The sequence below is a fragment of the Podarcis melisellensis genome, assembly GCF_964234715.1.
Source record: "Podarcis melisellensis genome assembly, chromosome: 4".
Taxonomy (NCBI): domain Eukaryota; kingdom Metazoa; phylum Chordata; class Lepidosauria; order Squamata; family Lacertidae; genus Podarcis; species Podarcis melisellensis.
In genome coordinates, this window is record NC_138531.1 from 84833281 (window position 1) to 84856091 (window position 22811).

The 22811-nt window shown below is 40.5% G+C and overlaps 1 protein-coding gene across 2 annotated transcripts in view; it reads right to left on the bottom strand.

Annotated features, from left to right (window-relative positions):
- The window catches only part of DYNC2H1 (dynein cytoplasmic 2 heavy chain 1), a 149696-nt gene that overhangs the window by 65965 nt on the left and 60920 nt on the right, over positions 1 to 22811 (bottom strand). For both annotated transcript variants that reach the window (XM_081909489.1, XM_081909490.1), the window contains 14 exons: positions 22220 to 22380; positions 21367 to 21490; positions 20653 to 20774; positions 19445 to 19531; positions 18789 to 18915; positions 17040 to 17181; positions 16413 to 16522; positions 15652 to 15750; positions 14919 to 15042; positions 13297 to 13460; positions 10341 to 10460; positions 8341 to 8475; positions 6976 to 7119; positions 4674 to 4763 (listed from right to left, as the gene is read on the bottom strand). In XM_081909489.1, the coding sequence (XP_081765615.1) occupies positions 4674 to 4763; positions 6976 to 7119; positions 8341 to 8475; positions 10341 to 10460; positions 13297 to 13460; positions 14919 to 15042; positions 15652 to 15750; positions 16413 to 16522; positions 17040 to 17181; positions 18789 to 18915; positions 19445 to 19531; positions 20653 to 20774; positions 21367 to 21490; positions 22220 to 22380 (1749 nt within the window). The remainder of the gene's footprint in view (positions 1 to 4673; positions 4764 to 6975; positions 7120 to 8340; positions 8476 to 10340; positions 10461 to 13296; positions 13461 to 14918; positions 15043 to 15651; positions 15751 to 16412; positions 16523 to 17039; positions 17182 to 18788; positions 18916 to 19444; positions 19532 to 20652; positions 20775 to 21366; positions 21491 to 22219; positions 22381 to 22811) is intronic.

A 22811-nucleotide genomic window follows, 5' to 3' on the forward strand; every position in this document is an offset into this window, starting at 1 on the left:
ATTATTGGCTTTGGATACTAGCAACAATAGCATTCTTCTGGGAAGGTTCTTGCAACTGGGAACTGGATGGCTCTATTGGTTGCATCCTACCTGGAGAGGCTGTTTCAGAGAACGGTAAAAGAGTTGGAGAGTTCTGCCTGTGAAATTTATGCTACTTGCTTCTGCAGGGCTCATTCTTGTTCCCCCTACTATTTAACATGTGCATGAAATGATTGAGTGATTTGTCACTTGATAATTTGTTTAATATATATATGCATTTTTACAACTTATATATGCATCATACAATATTCATCATTTATCTCTTATCCTCAGACTTCCCAGTCCATCTCTCCATGGCATTCTAGGTTGTATTATGTTGGCTGCATATTCTATTATTCCATCCATTTTCATCTCAAATCTTCCTTTATTTAGTTTTATCTGCTGCTCATATGTTCATTCCTACTTATAGGTTAAATTAACTATTATACCCTCTAAGATATTCTTCAAAGAATTTCCACTCATCTCTTATCCATGGCTCATCCTTATTTCTTAATGTCGCGGTCATAGTTACTAATTCTGTGTATTCTAACAATTTATTCCGCTAAATTTATTTCCATTTTTTCGCATAAAACACTCTAGCTGAGGTGGTCGCATATAAAAAGAGACTGAGTGCCTTTTTCAGGATATCATTACTTGTTATTCCTAATAGAAATGCCTCGGGTCTTTGGGGGAAAGTGATCTTAAGTACTGTATCTTTTTTTCTAAAAAAATTCTGTATGATGTCACCTGAAAATTTGGTGTGAAATGTAATCAATGTGTGAACTGGTTTTAAAATATATATTTATAGCTCATCTCTCAGGATACAAATTCTTCCCAAACAGCTTGTAAGTAGCATAAAATACCTCAATAAAATTACAGTAAACAATATTAAAGCCCTCAAAATCCTTCCCATAGGACAGTTGGCAGCAGATGGTTCAGAAAGGTAGAAGGCAGTTCACCTAGAGACTGGGCTTATCATCACTTGCCTCTCTCTCCCCCAGAATTATTCCTATAGACCAGGGGTGGCCAACTCCCAAGAGACTGTAATCTACTCACAGAGTTAAAAACTGGCAGTGATCTACCCCCTTTTGGGGGGTTCACGTCTAAATTGTTGAGCTTTTTTTAGGAAGAGAAGCCCTGTTTTCTAGGGTTCAAGTCAAAGTTGTTGAGCTTCTTTGGGGGGAGCCGGTGATCTATCAGTGATCACAATCTACCTGTTAGAGGTAGCACGATCTACCTGCTATAGACAGTTGGTGGTCCTATCACCTCCTGGGAAATAGAAGGGGAAGGAATGGAGGCAGTGAGAGATTTTACTTTCTTGGGCTCCATGATCACTGCAGATGGTGACAGCAGCCACGAAATTAAAAGATGCCCGCTTCTTGGGAGAAAAGCAATGACAAACCTAGACAGCATCTTAAAAAGCGGAGACATCACCTTGCCAACAAAGGCCCGTATAGTTAAAGCTATGGTTTTCCCAGTAATGATGTATGGAAGTGAGAGCTGAACCATAAAGGAGGCTGATCGCCAAAGAATTGATGCTTTTGAATTATGGTGCTGGAGGAGACTCTTGAGAGTCCCATGGACTGCAAGAAGATCAAACCTATCCATTCTGAAGGAAATCAGCCCTGAGTGCTCACTAGAAGGACAGATTCTGAAGCTGAGACTCCAATACTTTGGCCACCTCATGAGAAGAGAAGACTCCCTGGAAAAGACCCTGATGTTGGGAAAGATGGAGGGCACAAGGAGAAGGGGACGACAGAGGACGAGATGGTTGGATAGTGTTCTCGAAGCTACCAGCATGAGTTTGACTAAACTGTGGGAGGCAGTGGAAGACAGAAGTGCCTGGCGTGCTCTGGTCCATGGGGTCACGAAGAATCGGACACAACTAAATGACTAAACAACAACAACAGCCCTGTGGGCAAAGGGCAGTCCAGACGAAAGAGGCTCTGAGGTTTTATTAACTTGCTTTCCAGCTGGAATAGAACTAGGCATCACCAGTGTTATTAGATGTGGGGCCTTCTTTGAAGACAGCTTGGAAAATCCAGTCACTGCTAGGCTGCTAACTGGGACTGCGTATCCAAATTATATCTTATCTGTGTTAAAAGCATAACTGGTTCTTGGTCGATTTCCAAACTCAATTCAAAGTGTTGTCCAATCTGCCCAATCACTGAAATTATCACCTGAGGCTCTTTCTAGGTTCTGTGCCATCCCAGATAAGGTGAGTAGTGATTGGAGAGAAAGCCTTTTCAACTGTGGCAGTCCCTCTTTGCCATGCTCTTCCCAGGACAGCTTGCCTGGCAGCTATTAACGGTATTTCAGTGCTAGGCAAAGAGCTTTTCTTTGGTTTCCCAGACTTTGTAGACGTTTTGATCTCTTGTAGGGTTTTATTATGTGCCATTTTCAGTGCTTTTATGAATACATTTTCATGTGTGGTATTGCTTTATTTCTATTAAATAAAATATTACTCTGCATTTCATTGCTGAAGGAACAAATTAAAAAATATGTAATAAATATGTTTTAATCAGGGACTGCCTGACTCTTAGCTCTTTCTGAGTCTTGTACACACTACACTAGCTCTACAATATAGCCAATGAAATACATAAGTAAGTATTTAGTTTTATTAAATGAATGATTTGCCTTGCATCATTTGTTATGTATAATCTTTTTCCGGGGGGGAATTTGTTCATTAGAGCTCAATGAGGCCTCTGCATGTCCTCTGACTGTGAATACAGACAATCTAAAAACTGTATGCTTATTTTAACCATAGTAGATACAACCACTTCACTCTTTTCAAAGTGAGTAATTGGGCAGTCCTCTGGAAAAATATGTGCTGCATGGTCTGTTACAAAACAGGTCAATCATTTTTCAGTGCCAGGTAATTCCCTTTCAGCCTATAGTGTCGTGCATACAAAATTACAAAATTATGTGTTCCCTCTGTTCTCAGAAAGGTTATGGTCATGCAAGAAGCATTCCTGTACAATAATGCTTCCTAGTGAACTAAGCCAATAATGACACTGCTCGTTCACCAAGATGGTTCTCAAATAATAAGGTACCACTTTGTGGTGATACTGTGCTTGAAGCTATCATGTTTGGGACTCTCACCCTTGACATAAGGCAATCTGGAGAACAAGTTCCTAAGTGATGAAAGCAAGATTCCACTAAGGCCTGGAGTGGTTCCAGTGTGTATGACGGCTATATCTTCCCACAAATTCAACTACAGTCCAGATGTTTGTTCCTTCCTCATCTGACAGAAGACTTGTTGCAATGTTGCCCCAAGGTACCCTTCAGTATGTGTCTGGGGGTACAGCGTAGTGCATTGCATGCTAATGTGAAGAACTGGTCAAAGATGCATATCTATAAATCAATTGGCTGGGCAGCACAGGATGAGGTGAAGGCAGCTCCTGCCCCTGATCAAGGTTTCCAGCTTCCTTCAAGCAAGGGTGTGATGGCCTGGGAATCTGATTCAGAATCTGAACCTGAGGAGTCCCAGCCTGCACAGGAGTCCCCACCTCCAGGGCCGGCTGAGCTGGGGCAGGGACTTGAATCCGAAGGGCCTGCACCTGTGCCAGATCCTCAAAAGCAGACACCAGATGCATCCACTCTGGCTCCGGAGGTGATTGAGGACCCATTGCCTGCAGGTGTGCCTCTCCCAGCCCTGTCAGGGGAAGGTGAAGCTGCCCCTGGGTCCAGTAACCCTCCAGCCTCTCCTGAGCTGCAGAGGCTCAGGGCAGAGAGGCAGAGGGAACTGGGTTCTCTCAGGAGGAGTGTTCGCCTTAAGGCCAGGAGAGGCGGGTCACCTGTGGGCCGGGACCGCCCCTGGCCTCAGAGGAGATAAAGGCTAGTCAGCCCAGTCCCAGGTTGCGGGAGCAACGTCGTTGGAAACCTGTTTCTGCCAGCACCCAGACCTGTTTTTCCAGAGTTCCCGACCACGCCCGGCTTCTTGCTTCGGACCCTGCTTCGCCCTTGGTGGACAGTCTCCAGACCCTCGGCCCAGGACCAGACTCTGACCACGCCTCACGGTAACACCCCCCCCCCCCCCGGGACCAGCACAAAGGGTTTTTTATAGGACAGGTTATATACCCTTTTCTACTAAGTTCTCTTTTGTTAGAAAAGGCAGAGAAAATGGGCTGCATCAGTTCTGGGGTGTCAGAAGGGGCTGATATGTTGCTCAGTACAAGAATTCCTATATATTACAGCATACAAAGATACCAGGATCCAGTACGACTCAAGAGATTGATGATTTTATGAACTAAGGCAATGTGCCCTTAATAAAAAAGAGTTATCAGTAAAGCCATAAGTGAATCCTGAAAGAACATTGTTTGTTTTGGGTACCATTCCTTTCCTTCTTTTTCCAAATACTGGTGTTTCTGAAGTTAATGGTGTCCCAGTGCTGTAATAAGGCAATAGTCCCAAGGTGAGCAAAAAGGCTGTTTATAAAGCAGGAAACTCATTTGTTCTGCCAAACAAGCCAAAAAGCTGCTGTGTACAGCTCTCATGAGTAAAAAGCAAATACCTCTTACTAACAAATAAGCAAATTTTAGCATTATTCTGTATCTACTGATCCATATATTCAAGTGCGCCAAGCTATGGCTGCAGTGGGAATATAATTTCACATTCAGTACTGTGAATCAGTGCAGAGGAAAATAAAATCTTACCTTAAACAAACAGCGACAGACATATTCATATACCATGTGTTTTAAGGAGCTGATAAGGGACTTGATTCTTTCCTCTGTATTTCCCAAGTCCTGAAAATAATGGTTAATAATAATAATAATAATTTATTTGTACTCCACCTATCTGACTAGGTTGTCAGTTAAAATGTTAACTATCACTTTACAGATAAAAACCTACATCAAGGGACTCAAATATCACTTTAAGAAAATCTGATGTGGTATATTGTCAACCTACGGAAATTGTGTATGTATACCAAGCAATAGGCTCCCCCTACAATCAGCAAGCATCTACTTCAGGCTTCCTCAAACTTGGCTCTCCAGATGTTTTTTTGGCCTACAACTCCCATGATCCTTAGCAAGCAGGACCAGTGGGCAGGGATGATGGGAATTGTAGTCTCAAAACATCTAGAGGGCCAAGTTTGAGGAAGCCTGATCTACTTCATTCAGAGAAGTAATTTAAACATGTCAGCAGTAACATTGGGCTGAGAGAAGCTTGCCTGGGTATGGCGAACCAGAGAGGAGGGCTACCATGACAGATTATATAAACTTTTCAGAACACAATGTACAATTATGAAATACTGGGAAAAATTACCTGGACTTTCAAAGTTAGTTAATTGGCAATATGAAGGTTAGTTGGCAATATGAACTAAGCCAGTTTTGGAACCTTTTCCATTTACAATCCTTAAGTATTTTAAGCCTCTATACTATTTTAATTGCTCTATTTTACACTAATTCAATGGACCCACCGGGAACAATTCATCCTTTGATACTCTTTTTTTTCCTGAAATTGGGAGGTTGGCTCATCTTCCCTTAATCTTATTCTTCCTGCTCAGAGACAGAAATAAAGACCCGCCTGCAGAAGCAGATGGTGTGCTGGGTCTGCCCCACTCATCTGACCTTATCCAGCTGAGTCAATGCATCATACTACGATGAAGAGGAGGAGAGGAATGGTAGTAGCAAGGCTGGCCCACCACAGTGCAAAGGCATTGGTGGAGTCAACCACGAGCTCCATATCAACCCCACCACCATCCTGTTCTTCCCCACCACCAGCATGGTATGCAGTAGGGACTCAGCTGGATTGAGGTCAGGTGGGTGGCAAAGTCCCATCATATTGTGGTCTGCTGCTTACATGTACATTCTATTGATTTCAGGATTCCTTAGAATCTCGACTTTGGCTTCCTAAATCTAAGAATTGAGATCCTTGTAAAACTGCCCCTTTGTTTCCCCGCCACACCAAAGCATTGCGATAAGCAAGCCGGGCTCGCGAAAGCTCCCATGAGAAGTAGTGGCACGGGTGCAACACCCTGAATGCTGTTTGTGCTGTACCTGTATTACAAGCCACAGTTAATGGGCATTAAAGCAAGATAAATACTTGTAAGACTGAATCCAAGACTGCATCTTCAAAGTAACTCGTCGGAGCAAGTGCTTTGCAGAATGTCACTAATGGCAGCTTACATAAAAAAAATAAATCAGGGGAATTTCAGTAGAAACTGAAAACATGCTAACGCACGAGTTTTGTAGCAATTTGGGTCTTCCTTTGATAGTGTGTTTAACACTTTATCTTCCTAAGATAAAGTGCTCTGAGTAAAAAGGAGTTGAACTGATTATTGGGAAAGTTGCCCCTTGCTGGTCCCATGCTGCCTCACCATGCCTATTTAACCTTGACTAGCTGAAAGATGCATTATTCCTTCACAGTCCTAACTTCATAGTATCCTGGGTCTTCAAAAATCTCCCCTTACAGCTGCTATTAACTTTAATTTGATAACATATGAGCAACTTCAAAAAAACCCCTTTAAAGCATGATTCCCTATTCTGACAAATACAAAAATAATTTGCTTTATTTACAAATTAGCTAATAACTGGAGATCATGTATTTACATAAAATACATCTTAATATCCTCATCTGAACTTGCTTTTTAGAATTTATTACCTTTGCATCCAAGAACCTTTAGAGATACAGTATTTTATTAAGACATTCTCTGGGAAGATTCTGCAGTTCCCATAGGACAGAATTTCTCTTTATTCATACCCTGACAGTACAATGTATGCCACGTAATACTGCCAGTATTAATTTTATGTTCTTATTTAAAATATCCAAAGTACTTAGACATTTTGTGCTACCATTAATAGATTGCTTTCCCCCTTATTTCTTTCCTTTTCCTTTCCAATTTATTTCAAACAGCCCTATTCCTAGGACTTGAGGCAAGTAACAATTTAAAAGCAATACATTATAAAACTCTAAAAATAAATAACACGTTGCCTGCTTCAGAATAATGGCACATACCAGTTCACTTTGTAGGGCCCTTTGAAAAAGTCTTAGGAAAGAAGCCAAGCTAAAGCGGTACATGTTATTAATTTTGGACAAGTCAGAGATAATAAAGTACATCTTGCTGGCACTTTCTGCCAGAGGGAGATAGGCGTCCCTTTCCTAAGAAAAAAGAAGAGTTAGAATTAGAATGCTACCGCCATCTACTGGCCACCAAAAAATAAATTCATTTCTAACAAAATACGTAAAGATATATACAGTGCAGTAGTCCTGCACATTGTAAGGCATATTATATGATCCCTCATTCTTATACACATTTCAATAAAATTTTGCAAACTTAAAATATATTTCACAAATGCTCAACTGTAGAACTGGGAAAGAAAGCAAGTGATGATGAATCTGCAAGAGAGAGAAAAACTAAATGGAGCTTAACATTGAGCAAGGAGATGGGGGATTTCCAAGAGGGACGCAAACCTATCTGCAAATTCCTGGCAGTTTCAAAAGCCATCTATTACTTGGTATAACTGCCTAGTGTAGCATGATGAATAAGTGAAATGTCCTACCGGCTCCACTACAAACCCTTAGACAGATCTAGAATTGTTCTCTATGGATTTGCACCTATTAAGCCAATGAAGTTCTTTGAAAATAACTTCAGAACATTGCATTTGTGGGTAAAATTTATTCCATAAATCCTCTAGTTTGCATGTCCTACTGAAAATAAGCCTAGGTATGCGTAACTACAATAATAACACATCTCCCCCCTGTTCATCTCTACCTCCTTTCCCTTTCACATCATCTTGTTGTGTTGAATTTAAAAAGTTAGTCACAAACATGTGTGCAAATTTAATTTGTGACATATCAGGGAGCCAGTCATAGAAGTCATATACCTTTAACGGCCTTCTGTTCACCAAAGTATACCCAAACTTAAGAGATAAAATTTCAGTCCAAGAACACAAAAATGTCTCTGCTAGTGACTGAAGACATCAGAAAAGATGTGTTCATTCCACAGTTTGAGAATTTCAGTTACATCACCTGACTTGGCACTGGTGAAGGTAGAGAAAACAGTGTCCAGCTTAATATATGAATGAATAAGCCACTGCTTTCAATGGATAAATGAATCACCCTGCTGAACTCTGTCAATGAAATCACAGTGACATAGCAGGGCCAAGCACAATTCTGAGCTGGATGGTGCCCTATGTCTCTTCCTTGTGAAATAAAAGATTATTATTAGATATTTGTAATTGAAATAGTTCTACCAAGCAACGTAAGATGTACTAACAGAATGCAGAATTAGAGCCAAGTTAATCAAATAGGAGCTATTATAAAATATTTTACTTAGCGAAAGCACACCCAAATAAAACAAGTATAAGGAAGCCAAGTTACCTGATCGAGAGAAATCTGAAGTCTATGAAATTCAACAAGTGATTCTTGGATTAGAGCACTACTTGCTTTTGTCTGATTCAAGGATTCAATCAGATCTTTATTTTCAAGTATATTTCCCTGAGAGGTTGCAAGTGTCTGCAGGGAGGAAAAACAGTTCAGTTTCCTTATAACTGGGAAATTTTAAAGGTGTATATATAGAATATGTGGCAATACTTTAAAAACTAGAGAGAGACGGATGAAATCTAAGTATGCATTACATTTCTTGGATACTGGAACCAGGCTACCCTACCCTTCCATCCTAGTCATAGCATTTCATTCACTTATTGCCAATTCACATTAAAATGAATTTGGGTATGCTCCTGAACTCATTCTGAAACTGGATTTTATTAGTTCCACAGTTTTCTCATCATCTCTAAATCTGGGTTTTCACATTAAGTTTGAACAAGCCCTGATAGGGGCTTGAACTGATAGGGTTCGATGAGTAAAATTGCAATGATTTATTGACATATTCCAAGAATATACAAAAATCTGCTGTGATTTTAAATGAGTTATTGACGTAGTCAATGAAATGCTTCACCAATGATCAACTAGGGAATTTTTAAGAAGTCATCATGCACAGATATGGATTGTGTTATTAATCCACAGGTAATGAGGCATGCCTGAGAAACTCTACATAAAAAGATGAAAAAGGACCTCTACACTTTCAATTTTACACAACATATAACGTGTTTGCAACTGTATCAGTTATACAGTGGTACCTCGGGTTTCAAACATCTCTGTTGACAAACATTTTGAAATTCGAACACTATAAACCAGGAAGTAAATGCTTCCGCTTTCGAACGCACCTCGGAAGTCAAACTTCCGAGGCAGCTTCCTGTTTGAGTTTTCCATGTTGAGTTTTGAGACTTCCGTATTGAGTTTTTGATTTTTGAACATTTTGGAAGTCGAACGGTCTTCTGGAACAGATCACGCTTGAAAACCAAGGTACCACTGCAGAAGAATTTTCTGAAGGAAGAAAAAACTGCTGATCTGAAAGTGTTTTTCATCCTTTCCTAAAGAAACACTTTCAAATTTAGCACTCTCTCGTTCTAAGCAGGCATAGGGAACATCCAGCCCACAGCCCTAATTAGGTCCATCAGGCCTCCCCATCTGGCTCACAATACCATTTCAGCCAAGCCATGCCCACCTGCCCTATACTGTGGTGCCCCACAAGACGAACGCCTCGCAAGACGGAAAACCCGCTAGACGAAAGGGTTTTCCGTTTTGGAGGCGCTTCGCAAAACGAATTTCCCTATGGGCTTGCTTCGCAAGACGAAAATGTCTTGCGAGTTCCTGAGGGTTTTTTCCCCTCCCCCCTTTTTCTAAGCAGCTAAGCCGCATATCAGCTGATCCGCTAAGCTGATAAGCCGCTAAAAGCCGCTAAACCGCTAATAGCGCTAATCCGCTAAGCTGTCAATGGGCTTGCTTTGCAAGACGAAAAAACCGCTATACGAAGAGCCTCACGGAACGGATTAATTTCGTCTTGCGAGGCACCACTGTACCTGATATCTTCAAAAGCCCCTTTGAAAACACTGTCTTGCCCAGGGGCTTCTGAAGACCTGACAATTAGCTGCACAAAACAGTACCTTGGACAGGAGCTTCTGGAGACCCCTTATAATGCAAAAAGGTCACCTAATATCATTGCAACATCAAGTGACTGGCAGGTGGATGGCTCTAGGCCACTTTCTGCTCCATATACAAGCTTGATTCCACATCCCCTTTTCCTTATGCATTGTTCCAGAGCACAGTGCAGCCTTTAGAAGCAACTTTCCAACGTTAAGACTGTTGTTCTTTCTCCCCAACTCCCCCCAAGCAAGCAATCTATATTCTATGGCAAGCTGGCCTAAAATAGTTATAGTCAGCAGATATTTAAACATATTTCTGGCAGTAAAGATCTTCTAAGTCTGTTGTTGTCTTTCATACAGAAACTCCTAAATAAATGCAGCCCATCTACGTTTTACCTCCAAAAGTGATTCTTCAAGTTTTGCTAATTGTATCTTCTTATCTTCTTCCTGCTGTAACAATTTTGTCTTCTGTTCTTCCAAATCTGGTTTTTCATGTTGAATAGTCAAAGCTAGAAGCTGGCAGGCAATTAGTGAGATGTCAGAAGAGAATATCACAAGACGACGGAATTTTCAAGCAATGGTTTATCACAGAAATGAGAGGAATCCTGGAGGTTATCCCAGCAGGATTCAACTATAGCTCCTGTCCAAGTTTCTCTTGCTATTTAGTTGAAATCTGCTTCCCTACAATTTTCATTCATTGGTTCCAGCCCTGTTCTCTGGAGCAACAGAGAACAGGTCTATTCTATTTTCCATGTGACGGGCTTTCATGTATTTGAAAACTGCTATGTCTTTCTCTTCTACAGGATAAACATACCAGTTCTTGCAACTGTTTCACATAGGATTGGTTTCCAGCCTAAGAATAAATTTGGTGTTTCATTTTGTTTTTAGCAGTCCAACTGCACAAATGGCTCGTGTTAAGCTTGTGATTCACTACGATTCTATTCTTTATGTACCGTTAGCAATACAGGTCCCCGCTATCTTCACTTGTGCATTTATTCTAATTTATAGTAAAATACAGGATTTTACATTAATCTCTCTTGAATTGCATCTTGCTGGTTTTGATCCAGTGGTTCGGCCTCTTAATATCCTTTTGTTCTGATTTTCTGATAAAATCAAGATATTTGCTTTTTCAACACTGGTTTGGGTCCAAAAGGTGCTGTTTGTATTAACTGAAATGTATTTCTATATGTTATAATGGACTCTGTGTGTCTTCCTACTTTTGAGTATTAGGAGAAGTCAAATCCACTTAAGTCCATTGCAACAACACAGGATAAAGGCACTTTACTCCCCCAAACATGCTCCCACACAATACTATTGATTCCCTTGCCCTTCTCAGATACTGTGCCTATCCTACACTACTACAGAGAGCTCTCCAACCCTGAGGCAGATTTTGGGTACTGCAGGGGACTACAGTGAGGAAGAGAAGGCACAGAAGCTCCTTTGATTTCACCACTCATGGCTCTCCAAATTTAAAACACATTATTCAAGTTTTCAGTGAAAATGAATTAAATGTAATGGTAGCCACTGAAGCTCTGTTTTCTAGATTCATAAACGCAAATGTACCAAACACAAAGAGATGTCTGGTTTATTAATATATTTTGTTTATCATTAACATGAAAAATGTTATCCCGAGACAATGTTTTTCATTCATTGCTTGGCTTATCAGTCACATAAATAAGCAAATTAATATCCATTGTTAGCACCAACAAGAGCACAATAAAATGAATGAGAGAATATTCCAGCACTATTTACTGCTTCTCCACCATTAGTCTACTCTAAACTGACCTTAAATAATTTTGATTTCTTTTACGCATTAGACATATTTCAACTATATTGCATTGGCCCACAGCCCTGTGGTTGTTCCAACAGGTTTCTATGTGACTGGGGTGTAACACTCATTTAAACAGAAGAAAGAAGGACATTTTATAGGCAGGGGAACTCTATATGTGAATCAGAACCCACAAAAATAATTGGACTGTAAAGACTTTAAGCGTAACTTCCTAGTCCACAAAATCCAACTCAGCCCAGTGATTCAGATGATTCTCACCCCGTTTTTCAGTATTAAGTACAGTAAGTTGCACACATTAAACTTTTGCACATTCAGCTTTGAGTGCATGGGGGAAAAAAAATTAAAAGGGAATGGAAAGGAGGCAGGGTTCTGGGGAAAATGGCATTGGCAATCCTACTGGCCATTGAACCCCATGTGTTTTTACTCTTCATAATTTTGGTTTTAGGCACAATCTCCAAAATGTAACCCTCATATAAGCTGCATGTTATTGTATACCTTTCTCACAAGATATTTTCTATTATAACGGAACTTTCTAATCTAACCACTTAAGGACATGTTAACTAAAGTGAGAATATTTTTTTCTCTGTGGAGACTGCCAGCTGTGCAAAAGTGCTAAAAGGGATTAACGCACCATGAGGAATGTTGCAGAAAAATAGCCACTCATTGTGTTTTGATCCAAACACTGCCTGGGGCTTCTTTATTACAATCATGTAGGGAGAAAGAGCCTAACAACTGAGGGCCACAAGCTGCTCGGCCCTAAGCAGAGAATGCCATGCTTAAACAGTGGTACCTCGGGTTACATATGCTTCAGGTTACAGACAACAAGGTCCTTTCTGAGCAATGGACAAAGCACAGGTTCCACTCCATCCAGAACGAATTAAGTACCGTATTTTTCGACCCATAGGACGCACTCCAAAAATGAAGGGGAAATGTGTATGCGTCCTATGGGGCGAATGCAGGCTTTCGCTGAAGCCTGGAGAGCGAGGGGGGGTCGGTGCGCACCAACCCCTCTCACTCTCCAGGTTTCAGGAAGCTTGCCTCCACCCAGAAGCTTGGGGCGCGCTGAGCTCAGCACGCCCAAAGCTTTGGGCTTCGTGCAGCGCTCCCACGGCTTGCGGATAGCAGCCTGTTCTGGCGTGCGTCCTATGGGCCGGTGCGTCCTATGGGGGTGAAAAATACGGTACGTAACCAGAGGTACCACTGTATAAGGGAAAAAAACCCACTAACATCCTTCCCTATATCAGAGCACAATCTGTTTTTGGCACTAGCTCAAAATATGTTCATCAACGTAAGTGCTATCATTGTGATTACAGAACCACTTGTATGTTCTCAGAATCTTCTCATTTTCTTCATTACCCATCCCATCTCCTTGTCACAAAACAGTGGTTGGCCAAAGTTTAGGTGTGGCCGTTTTTCCTTTACAGGTTTTTTTTTCATGCAAGTATTAATACTGTACAAAAGGGCTTCTCAGGGAAAGAAATCAGGATCTTCCACGAGTGGTATAAAGCCCTGTGTCTTTAGGTTAAAATGAAGAATGTCATTCCTGGAGATGTGAATGCCTACCTGCCCTCTTAAGCCACTCCGTGTTATTGTAAAGTTAACCTCTGTAACAATGGAAGCTGCATCGGGTGGAATGTCAGGATTTGGGTTTCGGGTTGATAGAAACAGGCGGAATTCTTCATTATAGTCAATTATTTTGTCACCTATTTGTACAACGTATCGAGGACCTGTGGGAGGAAAACATACCAAGATGAACAATTTTTTAAAAAGTGTTACATGCTCAGTATTATCTAATAATTATTATAATTAGCATAATATCAGCTCCACTGTATTCACAAGCAAGTAAAGTATGCAAGAAAATGGGCAAATGACCCATTCACTATCGACACCTTCTTGCTGTATATCTAGTGGGTGCCTAGTATAACACAGTAGGCTGGATAATCAATCTGTAACCAATTCCCATTACTAATCTACCCAATACGAACCAAAGTATGGTGTACTGATAGTAAAGGTAAAGGTACCCCTGCCCGTACGGGCCAGTCTTGACAGACTCTGGGGTTGTGCGCCCATCTCACTTAAGAGGCCAGGGGCCAGCGCTGTCCGGAGACACTTCCGGGTCACATGGCCAGTGTGACATTGCTGCTCTGGCGAGCCAGAGCTGCACACGGAAACGCCGTTTACCTTCCCGCTGGTAAGCGGTCCCTATTTATCTACTTGCACCCGGAGGTGCTTTCGAACTGCTAGGTTGGCAGGCGCTGGGACCGAGCAGCGGGAGCGCACCCCGCAGCAGGGATTCGAACCGCCGACCTTTCGATCAGCAAGTCCTAGGCGCTGAGGCTTTAACCCACAGCGCCACCTGACACCATAGTATAAGGCACTATATGTCTTATAATGGAGTACATCTGTGATATGCTATTGGTAACCTACCACCATATCCTGAACCAGATACAAAACAGCACAAGTAGTCTTTGTGTACACTGACACAAAAAGATCCTGCTTCCTTTCTTGAAAGTAAGTATTCCTGGAACCGATTGGCAAGCCAATTATAACAAAAAATAGGAAATAATAATAATCTTAAACTCTGCTTAATTTGACCAACTGAACAAACATGAATCAGACCCAGGGTGAGTCCTTACTGTGCTAACTGTGGACCAAAGATGGTCATAATGAAGTGTCACTTAAAGATAATTATGCAATTAAGAAAAAATGTCCAGGTGTGAAGAGGTCAATGTGAACCTTATTTACCACATAAATTTCACCTGCTTGTTGTAAAAATATTGAATCCCAAATAGGATTTGTGTATGCACCAATTCACTGTAACGTATAAATCATATTTTTATAACAAGCTGTGAAACATGGTCAAACGCAAAATAATAATGAACCCATACACTTGCACTTATGAAAAAGTGTCCATCTGCAAAGGAGACAGAGGGGAATTCTGCATGGCTGAATTGTTCCTATTTCCTCAGTTAAACAACATCAGAGTTTATTGTTTCATGTCCAGACCTGGGTGAACTAGAAGCCTGGCGAAAAATTTTAGTGATGATATAATTTTTTAAAATATATTGGATTAAAAAAAAATATCCACACAAACAGCACAGCTACTTTTAAGCTGATTTGTCCATTTATCTGACTGGGGGGGGGGGAGTATTGTATTCCTGCCACAATTAAAGTTGGAAATTTACCTTGCGCAACAAGGTCCTTTCTGAGCAATGGATAAAGCACAGGTTCTACTCCATCCATTTCCTGTATAATGAGAGTTTTCCCAAATCGCACAGCCAGCTCAAGAGCGTTAATGAAGTTGGCATCCTGCACAAATAAAATTTTACCACCATTGTTTGATCTACTTCAGTACTGACATATTAAGTTGACGATAGGTAAAATAAATGCATCATCAAGACATTTTCAGTTACAGTCAATATGTAAACAAAATACACTGAAATGATATTTATCAAGGCTGTATTAAAACATACAGTCCCTGTTGGGAAGCATTGCCAAACTATGGACTCTTGTGCTACACATCTCCTCCTCTAGTAACAGAAAAATCTGGTACAGTACTTCGACTGAGCAGCACTTCTGTCACATGCAACATTAGCCACAAGGTGGAGGGGAAGGTGAGCACTGGCCCTCTAAACAGCAGAAGAAGACATTTGGAGCGATATTAATGCCTCTGTCATTTAAATGCCTTTGAATCCAATGAGGAAGAAGTGAAATTGGGTTGCTACAGCTCCCACCCCCAAATTGGGAATAAAACACTGCAGATGTAGACAATTCTTTTTCAGATCAGGTATTTTGCGTAAGCAGGCTCATCTTTTGCAGGATCAGTGGAGGGAAAATTTATAATTTAAAAAAGGTATAAGAGAATAAGGGGATCTCTTTTCCAAAATTAAAGAACCATCTAAAAGATTCAAATAGGACCTGTTGGTTGACGATTTCCAAGCGTGATTCTTTCAAATGAGCTTTCAGCCATTCAGTAGCTCTGGAAGAGGGGTCTATCAAAAATGGGCAAACTTTACTCTGTTAAAAAAAAAAGGAGGGGGGAGAAATGTCTTTCAATCATGTTTCTGTTTGAAAGAAACTACACAACTATATAATTTACATGAAAACACCCCATTAATCATCCTAAAAGGAAGTAATGAAAAGCTGGAAATGTTTGCATTGGGTACAGCAGTCATAGTATATAAAGAATAAAAGGTATCACAGGAAGGGGGAGGGAAACATAGGAAATAAAATTCCATGTGTAAAGCATTCCCAATTTAACATTGCAGTATCCCTTCTTAGATATTCAACTATTACCAGGATTTCAAATGCAGGGAAAGAAATTTTAAATGCTTAGTAGTTCACTTGGGGATACAGGGGGAGACATTGTTTTACTTACTTATTATTTATTAAATTTATATCCCACCCTTCCTCGCAAAGGAGCCCAAGATTTCCTAGATAATCTAATACAGTATTCATGGGATCATGGGTCCACTCCACAGACAACATTGAGTAGAGGCAGAAAATGATCTAAAAGACTGCAATGAGGAGAAAAAGTGACAGACAACCTCATTCTTCACTTGCACCCCCTACACAGCCAGGTTGTAGCCTTCCCCACTGCACACACTATCTCAGTACGAGAGTACTATCATGCTACACAGGCAGTGCCTCCAAAAGAATAAAAAAGCAATACAATTTACCTGTAAAATCACAAGGGCATTTTCTATTGACAGATCATCCGAGGGCAACCCTTCACTTTTCCAAATCAATTGCTCACTCTCTGTGCTCAGGAATCGCATAAGATCAAATTCTAACAAACAGAAGATGTTTCTTTTAATTCCATTAAATTTGCTAGAGCATTTTATGTTTGTATGGCTTCTCACCATTTGGATGAGCATCTAGGACATATTAAATTGTGCTTACCTCCCCATACCTGTGTGTTATTTCATTAAGGGGCCTCATAAATAAAATAAATAAATTGATCACTGAGAGCTGGTTGGAGGGACAACCCCTTATGTAGAACACATAACTTGCTTTCATTGGATTGTAAAGAACAATTCGCACACAAAAGTCAAAACAGATTATCTGTTTCTAAGCAGAGAGTAGCTGATATTATTTTGTTCAAGTTCTATTTGAAGAGGTTTCAGGAGTCCCTCCCCCCTTCCCTTGATGTAGAGGTGTATGACTATGTTTGAGTAGAGGAGTTACAACTCTGGCTTCCCAGTACAACACAACTGACTAATCAATGTTCAATAGCACATAATTATACCTTATAATTCTGATTAATATTTTATTTATTTTCATATCCAAGATATAGCAATACCTACTTTCCAGATTAGCTGATTTTGTCCATGTATCCAAACTTGCTTTTCTTTGATCTTCAGGTGCAGCAGAAAGATAAGTAATGAATGCAGCAGACAGTTGAGCTCTCATTGGCAGTGTGCTCAATTCATCTGCTATCTCTGAAACCTGAAAATAGATTTCCAACACGATATTGTATTTCTCTGTGTACTTAAGTGATTTTTTTACATGAGTAGAGCAGTCTTATTAAATACTAATATAGCCACACTAGTAACTTTGTCAGCCTTGAATAATTTTCAGGGTCACAAGACAGACAACATGTAGAAATGCATACTGGACCCATCGCACTTCTCGTCCACTCCATCTTCACATGCAACGACTTCAGCTTAAATGCCTGTGAAAATACTGCAGGCAAGTATAGGCTAGGCATAGTTTCTTCACTATCATGTGCTAAAGCTTTTATAGAAGGAATTTTTTTTATGTTCTCTAGTGAATCTCCAGGGGACGCGGGTGGCACTGTGGGTTAAACCACAGAGCCTAGGACTTGCCGATCAGAAGGTTGGCAGTTCAAATCCCCATGACGGGGTGAGCTCCCGTTGCTCTGTCCCTGCTCCTGCCAACCTAGCAGTTCGAAAGCACGTCAAAGGGCAAGTAGATAAATAGGTACCGCTCCGGCGGGAAGGTAAACAGCATTTCCGTGCGCTGCTCTGGTTAGCCAGAAGCAGCTTAGTCATGCTGGCCACATGACCCAGAAGCTCTACGCTGGCTCCCTCGGCCAATAAAGCGAGATGAGCGCCACAACCCCAGAGTCGGTCACGACTGGACCTAACAGTCAGGGGTCCCTTTACCTTTACCTTTACCTTTACCTTTACCTAGTGAATCTCCACTGAACACAGAACATCACTGGGGATTGGGGAAAGCATGGTAGATAACTGTGTGAGCTGAACCTTGTGTTAGACAAGTTCCAAGTAAAATGAGAGGACTGTGCTACCAAAACCTTTGAAAATAGCCCCAAAACTGAAGTAAGGCCAAGAAGTAACATCCCAAAGTGGTACCATTGGATACTGTAGATGAAGTGGAGGTCCTTTCTATGGAATAGGTGAACTGGAAAATAAAAGTATGCCTCTCAAAGTCAGTTCAGGGCCTTTAAATAGTTTTTAATGCTTAAGGCAATCAAACCTAGCATCAGAGATGGGCCACAGCCCACAGAAGACGATAAATACATTGTTTATGTTGCCTGCTATTAAAGGCACCTATTGCCTTCACTAGAAGAGGGGTGTGTGAAATGAAGCTATGCTTATTCAACAGTAAGGAAGCCCAGATTAATTGCTAAGAAACCAAAATCAGAAGAACTAAAACTGAAAGTAAGAGGTGAATGCCAAGCAATATGAAACCGTAAAATAATTCCACACAATTACTCTACTGTAGAACATCATACCGTACAGAATAAAAATAAAAATAATAAAAAATTGTCCAGTAGCACCTTATAGACGAAGTAAGTTTGGTCTGGTATAAGCTTTCATGTGCATGCACACTTCTTCAGATGAACACGAAAAGCATGCACACGAAAGCTTATACCAGAACAAACTTACTTTGTCTATAAGGTGCTACTGGACAATTTTTTTATTATTATTATTTTGACTGCATCAGATCAACACGGCTATCTACCTGAATCTAGAATACTGTGCAGAGATATTTAAGCTTTCTGAAAATAAAACACTGACTTAAATTTGAAGAAGAAAAGGCATATTTTTATTGAAGCTTTAGCAACCAACCTGTGAGTTCCATCTCTTATGCTCCCTATCAAGTTGTTTGATCAATATTTCTGCAGCTTTCACTGTCTCTTGTGCTTTAGCAACTTCTGCTTCAAGCTTAGCTGCCTCACTTGTTCTGGCCTGGAACCTGTGGACCAACTGAACTGTTAAGACTTAAGGAACAAAAGAATGCGTTTCGACATAAAGCCTTTTTTAATTTCAAAAGGAAAGCAATGGTCACTTTTTGTAAAACATTTCAAGGCAATTTAACAATGAAAAAACAAGAACGTACATAATAATAATTTAAGTCCAATACAGATACGGACAGGTGGAGAAATTTCCACTGAAAAGGCCTATTGGAAAACAAAAGTCTTCAACAGGTGCTGAAAAGATAAAAGATAGGACCTGTCTGGTATGTAACAGCAGAGATTTGAAAGAGTAGGTGCCACTACACTAAATGCCTGATTGCTACATCTTCTGGAGGAATCCTGATGCAATTGTGCCTTCAGGAGGCCCTCTTCTATAGATTGCTTTGTTTGGTTGAGATATATATTTGGTGAGATTATTTTTTAGGTATTCTTGTCCCACTCTGTACCCAAGTACCAATAGATGGGACATAATTAAAAGTTCTAATCAATTAATTAAAAATGTAAAGTGTTTGGCTGAAAAATACATACCTATCTCTTAATTCTGCAACCCGTTCACCAACAGAATTAACCAAATCTTCTAGCTTCTTTTTTCTGTCTTCTGTTTTCCTTAGATTACTGAAATAATATATTAAGAATAATAATTGAGATCCTTACCAATCAACACACACACACGCAAAAGTGTAGGCACCTTTCAAAGATGGATGTTTCCAATGTTTGGGATCTGTAGCATATGAATTTAACCCTGCTGTGTGGGAATCTCTTGGACTGCAGAAGGGATATATCACATAAACAAAATGTAAGCAAAGAAGGAACCCTCAAGTCCTGGTTTTCTCCACCTACATCAATCTCTACATCGGTGGCAATACCAGGCCTGAGAGATCTCAACATGGCAGCAACCACCCCCCCCCCCCCCCCCGGGAAGCCAACAGGTGTTTGGCCAGAAAGATGCAGGCAAATAAGGTGAGACCAAGGCCATGGCAGGACTAGTCTCCCAAATTAAGAAAGAATTAGCATAAGACTGGGCAAAGGCTTTAGGTCACAGCGGTTCTCAACCTGTGGGTCCCCAGATGTTGCTGGACTACAATTCCCATCATCCCTGAGCTCTGGTCTTGCTAGCTAGGGGTGATGTGAGTTGTAGTTCAACAACATCATTGAGAAAGGCTGCTTTAGGAGAAGACATCTCCCAACCAACTAGCCTCCAATCCACTTCTTCTCCTTCCCCCTCCTCCTTTATTATCTAGGGATCTCAAACCACGCCAGATCACAATAGATCTAATGGGCCCATGACACTATGCAAGCTTACTTGAAAGCAAGTCTCAGAATGACACTTGCAGCATGCACAGAATTGCAGCCTTGGACTAATGAGATACCTAGTATATCTAAATGGATTAATATGTTAACGAAATATTTTTCTAGTGCCAACAACTGTTGGTATAGACCAAGAGTAGACAACAACCAGTGCAAAAAGCATGTTTGATTCCAAACTATATTTCACAGGGATGCTGAATTTATTTTTCAGACTTGAGTCAAACTCTTCTTCCATCAGATTAGTCCCATGCTTCAAATGTAAAACTAAACAAAACCATGCCTTGATCCCAGGTTAACGCAGCAGGAGGACCAGGGGAAGAGCACTGTGGCCATGGTCTTCACTTCAGCAACCCAAACATTGGTTTCAAATTACTTTCATATTACTGTCGAGGAATTAAAAGCAACTGTAAAAAACGTGCATTACTTACGCTTCAAGGCCTGCCTGTTCAGTTTCCAGAGGTTGAATTCGTTCCAGGACATAAGAATATTGAACATTGGCTTTAACCCATGCAGCTAAGGGTGCCGCTGCAGTACTGGCCCTTTTAGCATTCTGAAATATTGAAACATACTCATATTATCGTGAGAAGGCATGCATCCATTTTAACTGTTTAAATACACTTCTATACTGTAAATATAATGCTTCCATCCCCACAAATAAAATAAGCAATACAGAATCACTGGAAATTGTATCCTGCATTAAACCAGTAACATGATTAACTTACAAAGCAGCACTGTCATTTCAATGTATAAAAATAAATAAGTTTTCCCCCTTTCCCACCATTTCTGTAACGTTGGGTGATGAGTGATTCCAAAATGTAATTCATTTAATCAGTATTTATTATTTCATTTTATAGTTCTTTTTTACTAGCTCTTTATTCTGCCTTCCAATGTACTAAACCACAAAAATGTTTACAGCTTCAAACTGTGTTACAATATATTTAAAAATAAATTGAAAATTGAGTAGTCAAGCATAACACTACAGAATAATTTTATGTGTGTCTTCTGTGAAGTAAGTGTGGCTTACTTCAATGGAATTTAGTCTCAAGGGAGTGTGTATAGGACTGCAATTTGAAGCAGAAGCAGCAAACAACCAGTTGCAAAAGCACACTGTCATAAAATTGTTAAGTACACAAAGAAATTACCTTTGGATCAAAAGATCCCTTATTTTTAGCTAGAAGTTCTTCCACACTCTCACGGATTTCCTTTGGAATATTTCGAGCATCAAAGGTTGCAATATCTTCCCTCACGCCTCTTTTGGCAAGAAAACTGCAAAATATATTAAATGACTGAATACAAAGGCAAAAATGGGCACATCATAACAGGTGTTGCCATGGTCTTTCTTTGGTATTCAGAACAAAATACATAATCCTTGGAAAAGATATACAACCAAGTTGTTTTTCTTAACGATATTTTTCCCCCGCCCCTGGATTTTATTCCTAGGAGAGGTAGGCAAGCAAGCAAGCAAGGTGCATAGCTGTCAACTTTCCCCTTTTCTTGCGAAGACTCCTATTCGGAATAAGGGAATTTCCCTTTTTAAAAAGGGAAACGTTGACAGCTATGGCAAGGTGTCAGAGCAGCAGCAGACAGCATGATGGCAGTTACCTGGTCTCCCAATATCTAATCACTGCTGCTTCCTGGGGGGAGAGGGGGCAGGGAGGTAAGTGTGGTGCAAATGCACCAGCAGGGCCAGTCTAGCAATCCTGCCAATGTGTTTGCATTGGACTGACTTCCCCAACCCCTCTGTCCCCATAAGCAGCCGCAACTCAGATGCTGGGAGGTCAGCTAAATGCCACCACCCTACAACACCATCCGCTAAGGCATCAGATTCTGCTTGATCTGGACTATTCCCAATCCTGATGACTTGGGTTTCAATATTTTTATTGTGATTTTATTAATGTGTATTCGTTGACGTCACTTGTAAGCAACATTGGAAGGATTTCTGTCCTGAGAGGCAGACTATATATAATGAAATGAATAAATAAAATCTTCAATTACCTCTTCATGCTCACCCATGATGTATCAAAGATGCCCATCAAGCGTAAGACACCCTCTAGTATATCTCTAATTATGTCCGGTGGCATACGCAGGGAGCGGATTTCTGACAGAGATTCTGGTTTGATATTTCCAACGGCTAGCTTAGCTTCATTAACCAGAGGCTAAAACAAGAAAAATAGGGAAATTACCAAAGTTGATTAGTTTTAACAAAACTTTAACTTCACCTTTTTAATTGCAGCTACAATGTCTCAAGAATCTCAAAGCTTAATTAAAAGCAGGTGGCAATAAGTGGGAAATATTAATGTAGGTCTTATGGTCAATGTTTGTGAAAAATGGATATGCGGGGATTGGACAGGGGGTGCAATAATAAACAATACTCCCTCTCCTGTCCAATTTTCCCACTGTGACCACTAACAAACCTTTCCACATTCTGCTATGCTCCCAACCCCACCCCTTGGTCCCTTGCTTATTAAGTGTGTTCTTTCCGTTCCTCATTTCACTGCCACAAACATGGCTAGTTTCTTCACTCCTTGTCGGGTGTGAAGCTGTTGGTTCATGCTGGGGCCAGAATTTGCATAGTTCCACAATATAG